Source organism: Chelonoidis abingdonii, chromosome 4 (assembly GCF_003597395.2).
Source record: "Chelonoidis abingdonii isolate Lonesome George chromosome 4, CheloAbing_2.0, whole genome shotgun sequence".
In the NCBI taxonomy this organism is placed as follows: domain Eukaryota; kingdom Metazoa; phylum Chordata; order Testudines; family Testudinidae; genus Chelonoidis; species Chelonoidis abingdonii.
The window spans coordinates 124,391,370-124,401,163 of record NC_133772.1 but is presented as its reverse complement, the minus strand read 5'-3'; the positions used below and the strand labels follow the sequence as shown (position 1 = coordinate 124,401,163).

General features: G+C 41.4%; 1 protein-coding gene across 1 annotated transcript; it reads left to right on the top strand.

Moving 5' to 3' along the window:
• Positions 1-60: 60 nt before the first annotated feature.
• On the top strand, positions 61-4,450 carry GON7 (GON7 subunit of KEOPS complex). The gene is made up of 2 exons (XM_032785262.2): positions 61-386; positions 1,829-4,450. The coding sequence occupies exons 1-2, from the start codon at positions 176-178 to the stop codon at positions 1,939-1,941; spliced, it is 324 nt and encodes a 107-aa protein (XP_032641153.1). The 5' UTR covers positions 61-175; the 3' UTR covers positions 1,942-4,450.
• The last annotated feature ends 5,344 nt before the right edge of the window (positions 4,451-9,794 follow it).

Genomic DNA, 9,794 nt, shown 5'->3' with positions numbered 1-9,794 from the left:
CACGCGTAGTGGCCCCGCGAGAGTTGCTGCGCGCGCGCGCGATTCGGCTCCTGGCGTGCGTTTGGATGGGCCGTTGTCTCGTGGGCGCCGAGCGCTTCCGGGTTAGGGCACGTAGGACGGATTCCGATTGGGCAGCTGTGCTGCCGCTCAGTGCCTCTCAGGCCGGGCTGCGGGGATGGAGGTGCGGGCGCAGCTGACCGGGCGCGACGGGCAGAAGCGGCCGCTTTGCGTGCTCTGCCAGCCCGAGGCCGGCGCCGGCGGGGAGCTCCGCGGGCTGCTGCGCGGGCTGTCCCAGCTGCAGGAGCAGGTCTCGGCGCTGCTCGCGCCCCTAGTGGAGCAAGAGAGCCGGGGGCTCGCGGGGGCGGGGACCGCAGCGGGGCCGCGGGGTGAGTGAGGCGCGGGGCTCTGGGCCAGGGGTGGCGAACCCATCTGGGTGTGGAAATTGTATGGTGGGCTATGGCTGCTCATGAAATGAACAGTTCGTGTTCAAACAGGGACAACACACATTTGTTTCAAAATCAGCACTATTATGATAATTCTTTTAGAAAATTAGATTACTGGGCTGTTCGTGGCGCTTACCGCATGATTTTGTTCCTATCTGAACACAAATTGAATGTTAGCCTGGATTTGTCGGACACCAGCTTTCAGTCATTGAGCTCATTGATATTCACTAGCCCCCTGCTCTCAGAAATTTCCTCCCATGTAACAGTCCACAATCCAGTCGTCTCTGGGTGCTAGGAAAGTCACCTAAGCCAACAAGCAGCAGGCACCTGGGCTTGCACGTTCCAGGCTGTAATAGCTTTTGTTGTGAATTTGGGTTGTGCAGCTGGAGTGACATGTGGGTCCTCCTGCCTGGAATGCAGGAGTGCCCTTAGCTGGAGTGGGGCAAGCCCCTGACCCTGCTCCCAGGTGAGCAGAGCGGGGCAAGCCCCTGACTCCACTCCCCAGCTGGAGTGCCAGGCAGGGGAGAGGAGGCAATTGAGTTCGAAGGGCAGATTAAAAGGTCTGATGGGCCATAGTTTACCCGTGCCCTCCCCACTCTGGGCAGTAGCTTGGCAGGGCATTGGTGCGGAGGGAAGGGGCCGCATGACACAAAGCATAAGCCGTGGTGCGAACTGGGTGCCAGGTGCTCGTGTATCATCCGGATCAATTGGCCATGAGCCCGCTAGAGTTGCCCAGATGAGCCCTGCCTTGTAGCTCCACCATCGCTCCGAGTGTGTGCGGGGCGCACAGCAACTCCCATTTGGCTCCCTGAGGGTAGAGCCGTGGATGGGAGGCAGGTATGTGTAACTGCACGGCATCCTTTGACTCAGACCTCGGGTACTCAGCCCTCACGTTCAGGGGTTGCTACATAGGTAGGCGCCTGGTGTGGTGATGAGGGTATTGATCTAGAAAGGGTGGAGAATCACTCATGTAGCTCATTCAGTTCCAATAGAAAACCCAGTAAACATGTTGAACGTTTTGCACAGGAGTCATTTCTAGAGGGTTAGAGCTGTCACAATCCCTCCACCTTTGGGGATAGAAACATAACATTGAGATTTGTGGTGCCCTTTCCCAATAACAAAAGCAGGTCTATTGGGCTTTTGTCTGTACACTACACATAGTGTCAGTGCAGAATCACACAATAAAATGGTAGGGAACAACTTCAAATGACATGGTTTCATAGGAGGTGGAAAAAGCATGTTTCAGCCACCACTTTTGTTCCAGGTAGGCACCTGGAAAAAGAGAGTTTCTCTGTCCTCTAATCGATCCAGTTTTTTCCCTCAGGAAATGGATTTGTGAGTATTTTTTGTATATGTGGTATTAATTTGTATTATAATTTTAAAAGGTGATGTTGAGGAGGAAGAGGAGGAGGAGGAAGATGATGAAGAAAACAACACTGATGTCAAAACATGTGTGGATGGACCGCCTTTAAAACGGACAAAAAGTCAGCACTCCTGACTATTGTTTTAAAAGCTATTTAATTTTTTTTTAAAAAGACTTTTTTGCTGTTGCAAATGTTAGTGTCTATATTGCATTGTTATACCTCTGGAAGAAATTATTTTTGGAAACTAGACAACTGCATTTGTGTTCTTTTTGGTTAAGTTTTAGAAGGAAAATGCCTTTTTTTCTGGTATTTAACATTACTAATAAAAAAACTGACAAAAAGAGAGTAAGCTGTTATATAGTAGATTCTCTTACATGGAAAGAAATTAATTCTTAAGTGTTTGGGAGGAAGAAATTATGGATTGCCAGTGTCAAGAGTAGCCTTTGTTTGCAAATGTCTCTTTACTAATCTGGCCACTAAAGTCTGTGGTTTTGAATCTTAAAAGTCAATATTATTTTGTACTGCTTCTGGGCTCCCTGTATGTTTCCTGCCACTCTTAAAATAGAATGTTACATTAAAAGAGAAAGCAAGTTACTTTGCTGAAATATTAAACTACAAGAAACAAACTAGTAATTTTATATAAGGGTGCTATTGATAGGGGACTGTATAAAATAACTGGAGTATTCCAGACCTGCCTCAATACATTAGCAAGGAAGGAGTTATTTAAAAAATATGTTGATCAGCTTTACAAGAAGCCTAAAAGATCTGTTTATGGTGTTGGGTAGATACATTTGTGTTTAACACTTAACATTACAAAGACATATACATAGGTATTTGGAATCAGAATGTGGCTTTGGGTGCCACCATAATTCAAATAATAAATAAATACAAAACGTGCCAAAATTTGAACTGGACACTAAAATACGGTGTTAAACCAATAAATACAAGAAATTGTCAGGAGAGTGGTGTCAGTTATGTAACACCAACAGTGTCGTCTATCTAAAAAAAAAAAAAAAAAAGATAACCTACCTCGCAACAATGTTGTAAGGATGAATTGGGTTATAAAACACCCTGGAAGTGCTAAGTATTGTATAAAAATTTGTCTTTATTTGGATATGGGCATTAAGTATGGTAAGCTTTGTCAGTTCTGCGGTTCACTCAGTTGACAAAGTGTCTGATTTGTTAATTAGTTTTGTGTGGTTTAGCCATTACATCAGATATGAATAAGACACAGAAATAAACTGCTCTTATAGGACCCTTATTATGAACCATTCATTACTTCACTGTAGCCAGCACCGAAAGCTTGCATATTCATTAGTGACAAATCTGATCTGTTGAAGGGTTTTCCTTTGCCACCCATTGTTACAGTGTTTTAAGTGCCTTCCAGAAAAAAACAATTTGGGAGTATCAAAGTCCCTGGTGGACTTCATGTCTCTGTCTCACTTACCTTCCTGGGTTATAGAGACACTGCATGAGTAGGGTTTTCTTCGCTTATTATTTTTGCTTTTTTGGTTGTTGCTGGTGTATTGTTCTGGTTATGATGGAAAAGCTTCAATCTGTTAGTATCTATAAATACTGCCATGCAGTAATTAAGTGTTACTGTGACTACTGCTCTTAATTGGCTTATTACACATATGAAGTGTGCATGCAGTCAGTGTATGCTAAAACAACCTGTTGTTACCCCATCTTGATGTCCCACTCCCCTCCACCGGCTTGTTTTTCACTCACCTGCTAAATTTTGTGCAATGAGCCCTGTGCAGGTGGAGCTCTACCCATGAAGTTCCTTACTCAAGTGAAAATGGGGGCTTTGTAGGCCTAGTGGTCTGCCTGCACAAAACAGCTTTGGGTTAAGCATTGGCCTGCTAAACCCAAGGTTGTCTGTTCAATCCTTGAGGGGGCCATTTAGTAAACTGGGGTAAAAATCTTTCTGGGGATTGGTCCTGCTTTGAGCAGGCAGTTGGACTAGATGATCTCTTGAGATCCCTTCCAAACCCTGATATTCTATGACCTGGGCCTTTAGACTATAAATCCTTTTGGAACAGGGCCTAACACAATGGGGTCCTGACCTGTTGATTGTATCACTATCTAATATACATAAAATACACAACTGCAATAATCAGGTTGTAACATTAATCTTACAGGAATTAAGTTTACAATTGCATCTGCAACTCTACCTTCATATGGTGTTGTTAGACATCTGCTGTAGCCTGTTCAGTTTGAATTGCACTGAGCAAGTAATGAAAGACACTTGCATTGCATGCACGAAAGAACAATGTATTTACTCTGTAAACTTGAAATTTTACTAGCACACAACTGAAAAAATTCATCTTTTTGCATATAAATTTTGTTTGGCAGTCTGTTTCTGATTTTAAAAGGGAGGGGTTCATAAGTGCTGAAAATAATGTTCACATTCTACACATTGGATATCCTCCATGTAACTACAAGTGTCCTGCTACATGGTATTTGACAAGGAGAATATGGTTGCAAGGTAGGGACTTTATTCAGTGAAGGCCTGGGACAAGAGATAAATGCAACAATGAACTCTGGTCTCATGTTATGCTGCAGCTGATTAGCACTGGGCAAGACATCAAAATATATGTATATTTAAACTGATTCTAAATAAAGTTTTAGAATAATAAGGCATTCAAGACAGTGACTATTCAAACAATGGGGGCTACGTAGACTGTAATACCTTACATGCTGCTTTGGGTGTTCTAATGAAAGGTGGATGATGCTGGTGTAATGAGGGATGAATGTGACATCTAGCAAGTTAGCTGATTATGCTTTGCTCTTATTCTGCATGTAATGTATGACCAGTGCCCGGTGTATTCTGTAGCTGTAGAATCTGGTACCAGTACCTCAGCTTTCATTTAAGAATTTTTCTACCCCTCATAATTGCAAGGATAACCTTGAAAATATGAACAGAATACAAATGCATGCTTACCTGAGTTGTAAGTGCCTGAACCAATAGCCCTAAGAGGGGTGAACTGCCCTGTTAATCTCACCTAGTTTGCAATAAATGCTACAATTCTGTGAACATAGAATGCAGCATTTTTCCAATAGGCTGTGAAATTGGCCAGTTTACTGTAGCCAGGTACCCAGAAGTTTTTTTTTCCTCCATACCCAGCTACTGTGTGCCTGCAGCTGAATCCTGGCTTTCCCCACAAATGATGGGTGACTGGATTAGGATATGTTTCCTATAGTATCTCATGTACCAGACAGTAGGGAATCAGCCACCAGAGTGAGTCTAGCTGCTAGTCAGTGTGTGGAGGTAGAGAGAGGCTAGTTAACTGTGCTGCCTGGAAAACAACACAGCAACCAATGATGGAAATGAACTGATAAAGCTGGCTACAAATATCCCATCCTTCTGGTGCATAAAAACAAAGTTATGAATGAGGCTGCCTGGGTAATATAACAGCTCACGTCTGTGAAGACAGCCTATATGGAGAACGTGAGGGAATGGCTCCAGCAGCAAGATACTACACTGCTAAAAATAGCTGTGTACATAGGGGAGGCACTGCTTGAATGTAGAGATCTGCGGTCACAGGATGGTGTGTCTTTACTTGCCTAAGAAGTTCTTTAGTGTCAAAACTGCTACTTTTACTTGTGCTAGAGGTGAGTGTAGTGTATGTACTCTATGTGCTGCTGTAAAGAGTGTGCAGTGGAGGCAAATTCACTGTGTACAGGACATCCTGTTGGATTACCTGATTTCTGGGGATGTTGGTTTAAAAAAAAAAAAAGCTTTAAAGTATTTTTTACTCTTTGAACCTAAGTCCTCTAAGTGACAGCCACTGCTTGAGTTCAGCTCAGCCAAGGGAGCAGAAGACTGCCACATAAGCACAAGCAAAACTGGCCTTGCCCCAAACTCTCTGCTCCTGATGTCTTTGTGGGCTTGTTCTCTCAGCTCAGTGTCTGCTGCTAGTGCTCTGCCTTTCTGCCAATTACCTCTCCTGCATCACCACTGCTCTGGGCCCCTTTTCTGGAACCATGGGGCAATTTTGATGTAGTCTTTTCTGTCACTTGTGCGGGCTTCCTCAGTTTCTCTTTACCCAGCTGGGTCACTTTTCCTCAGCCCCTATGTAACTGCATGGCTGAACAGCTGTCTTATGACTCTCCCAACTCCCTGCCCGACATCTGTCCACTATAGCTGCTCTCGCTAGTGTTTACTCCCTTAGGACTGCTGCTGCCTTAATAGGCCTTGCTTCTTATCTGGATCGAATAATGGAAAAGGGAAGTGTTGGTCCATAATGAAAAGTATTCCACTGTAATGTCATGAATCCACTCAAGAGGAAGTGCTGAGTAGTCTACATTTAGGAATAGTGCAGTCTTAAAACCAAAATTAAAAAGTGAGCATCAGCAAAATAGGTAACATTGAACCATAGAATGGAGAATAGACTTATTTAGGTTAGTGTTAAATGCGTCTATTGTCCTCTAAGCGCTAACCCACTTCTTGAAAGGCAAGTACAAGATCATATGGGGGATAAGAACTCATGCACGAACTCGCTCTGTTGAGAATTTCAAACTTCTCAGTGAGAATTACAATCTATTTGTTCCCCCAGTCAACAAAAATCCAAACCAGAAAAATTTTAAAGGTTTTATTGTTTAAAAAAGTTATTCATTCACAATGCATTTAGTCTCAAAAGACACAAAAGTTCAAGAAATGCGTTCTTAAAAAATAGTAGCAATTGTAAGATGCTCAAGTTGCTAGTTTACACAATAACTCAGTCACTTGCAAGAGTTGAGCTTGCATTCTAGGGCTTAAGTAGAACCATAGCTGATGCAAACTTTTTAAAATGAAACACATGATGTTAGTTAAAACAATTAATCTTTTCATGCACTAGTTTACACCATGCATGTGTGGTGAGGTCTGACTAGAGTTGGTAGTTAATATACATTCTTAAGGCTAAGAGAACACCAAACTCCACTTTTGTAAAGTTGTCAAACCAGAAATGATCAACAAGGATGTAATGTTGGACAAAAGACCCAAGAACGAGCTACACAATACATTTGCCAGAAATAGCCATGGAAAAAGCCTCGCAGTGAGAGGGTTTTGTTTTGTTTTGAAAGGAGACTTTTTTTTGAAACTTCAAAGTATTAAGGTAGAACCTCGCTGTTACAAACATCTCTTTGAGTGGAGGTTGTCTGTAACTCTGAAAGGTTTGTAACTCTGAACAAAACATTGATTGTTCTTTCTAAAGTTTACAACTGAAAATTGACTTAATATAGCTTTGAAACCACTATGCAGAACAAAAATGATTTCCCATTATTTTTTAGTAGTTTAACAGAGTACTTTATTTGCATTTTTTCCCCCATCTTTGCAGCTGCCTGATGGTGTTCTTCTGGGTCAAAGTGAGGTTGACTGGTCAGTTTGTAACTCTGAGGTTTTACTGTACCCATTAGTAAAGGTAAGATATTGGACTTCACAGAGCTCTCATGTGCTCTTTTACATCAGTTCCTATTTTCTAGTGCAAGTTGAAGAACTGTAGTCTTATTTCCATGATCTTATTGTATTCTTCATAGGATTTGTTCTCTGATGAACAGTGTGACCAAAAAAAAGCTTTTGCACCATAATTATGAAATTGGAAACTTCACAATAATTCATTTATTTTCCACCTCTTAGAAAATTTTCAGGATTTAAAGCCCAATGATAAAATTCCCTGATACAAGCTAAGATTTTTTTAAAAGTCTGAAGTTATGCAATTTATAGAGGAAAGAAGCTGTGATTCTACATGAATGTGAGAATCTCACTAGCGAATATCTAAAAGCCTTTAGGATAGTTAAACTACTTTTTAAAGATGACTATAATTAAATTAGTTGTTTAGACAATTTGATATTCATTTTAATTTCTTAAGGAAATCTCCCAGTGACTCAGCTCCCTTGGTGCTAGAAATGGTGGTGACTAACTCCCTGCATTTCTACCACCCTCTTCTCTAATCCTATGCAAAGCAGGTCTAGACAGTAGAGTGGTAAAAATATTGGTCAGCAGTCTCTGCACTAGCCCTCTTACTATCAAATATTTCATAAGTAGCCCCAATTATGTTACAGCTCATGCATTTCTCTGCATAGCTATTTCCACAGCAGATGCTCTCAATCTCCTAGTATAAACAAAGTGATTCTACCTTCTTCCATGAACATCAACTGCTGAAATCATTACTGTATGCTGTCCCCATCCAAAAAGGCTCAGCCTGTTATATAGAAGAGCTGACTAATCTGTGAAAGGCCACTCGGTTGCTTGACATTGAATCAGACTGCCTTTTTTGTTACTCCTTGAAACTTCCTCCCTCACAGGCCATTCTTCTGCAAAGGCTCCTACCACAGAGGCACAGATCTAGTTTCTTCTTTGTATCTGGCAACTTTAAATTCATATTCTAGATGTACTTTTTAAAAAAAATTACACCATTGCAGCCAGACCTATTGGCACAGTGGCTCACATCCTATATAGTAAAGGTAGAGAGTTTAAGAGAAAAGGATTCAGACTTACTGAACCAGTTTGAATTTTCTTAGTTGAAGGCAGAGGTGGCATGAGCCATGTACCCTGCTTGACATTGTTAGATTATGTTGCCCAGAAGTGTAGACAAAGGGATGTTCTAGGAAACATAGCCTGACAAAGCTGGCTATTGAGATTGCTACCAGCCAATGCTTAGAAAAAGCTCCACTGATAAGCTAACTAGGAAACAATCAAAAAGAATTTTTCAAGGCAATATTAGAAACATCTTATTTCAGTGAACGGAACTATTGTCTCAGTGGTATCTGCATGGTCTCTCTGTAACGATAGAAAGTAGGGAAGATACTCTAGTTTTGGAAACATGGAAAATAAGTTTATATAGATTTAAACTGATTGAAAAAAATTAAGGAAATTGTATCACAGTATTAAAACTCTGCCTTCTGAAGGTTGATTCTTCCATTCCTGGTTAACACTTTTGCAGGACTCCTTTAGATATTATTCTTTGCCATTAGAACTTTGTTACACTTGCTTTCTTGTAAAGGGTAGATTGTATGTTCAGGTGTTAGCACCAATGCTGGCATTTAAAACCACATACAGAATTGCTCTAAATGCAAATGAAAGATTAGGAATGTTTTAGCTGCTGTGTTTAAACACGGTAACACTGAAAGCAGAGCTAGAGGGAGAAGTGATTGTAGTCTCCCCAAGATCCAGTCAGTCTCAGAACAGGTGGATGTTTCTGCTCCAGCCTTACAGTAGAATGTTAACATTTATTATCATTATAGTGGAATTCACATAACTGACACAAAAAGGGGTATAAATTATCTTGGCTTGGGCCTACTGCTTCTGCCTCTTGGAAGACTCAGCCCTGCACTGGTTTAACATTCAGAAGGTTATCTCCACAAGGGCTAGAATCTTTATTTAGCCTTTCTGTGTTTGCAGAGCCAAGCAATGGCACTCTCAGGGGCCAAGTGGAACTCTCAGAGCCTGCTGCTGAATTTGGTTAGCGGATGCTCCTTGACAATGTGTAGCAACAATAGAAACTTAATGAGTTCCATTAAAACCAAAGGGACAACCAAGTAAATGCTTATAAGCCATACTAAAACAGGATGGTTCCATTTGATGGGGAATCATCATCGATCAAGCACTGGTTCTTGCTCTATGGTATTTAACATCACTGACCTGGACGAAAATACAGTCATCACTGATAAGGTTTGTAGATGACACAAATTGGAGTGGTAAATAATTAAGAGGACAGGTTACTGATTCAGAGCTGATGCTTGACAAACTGGGCACAAGCAACGAATAAGTGTTTTAAAATAGCTAAATATATACATCTAGAAACAAAGAATTTAGGCCATACTTAGAAGATAGGGAAATCTATCCTAAGAAGCAATGACTAGAGCACAATCTATTTACCTTACCAAAGAGATTAAGAAGTGATTTGATTAGTCTAAGTACCTGCATGGGGAAAAATATTTAATAATGGGCTCTTCAATCTAGCAGAGAATGCCATAATATGAGTCAGTGGGTGGAAGCTGAAGC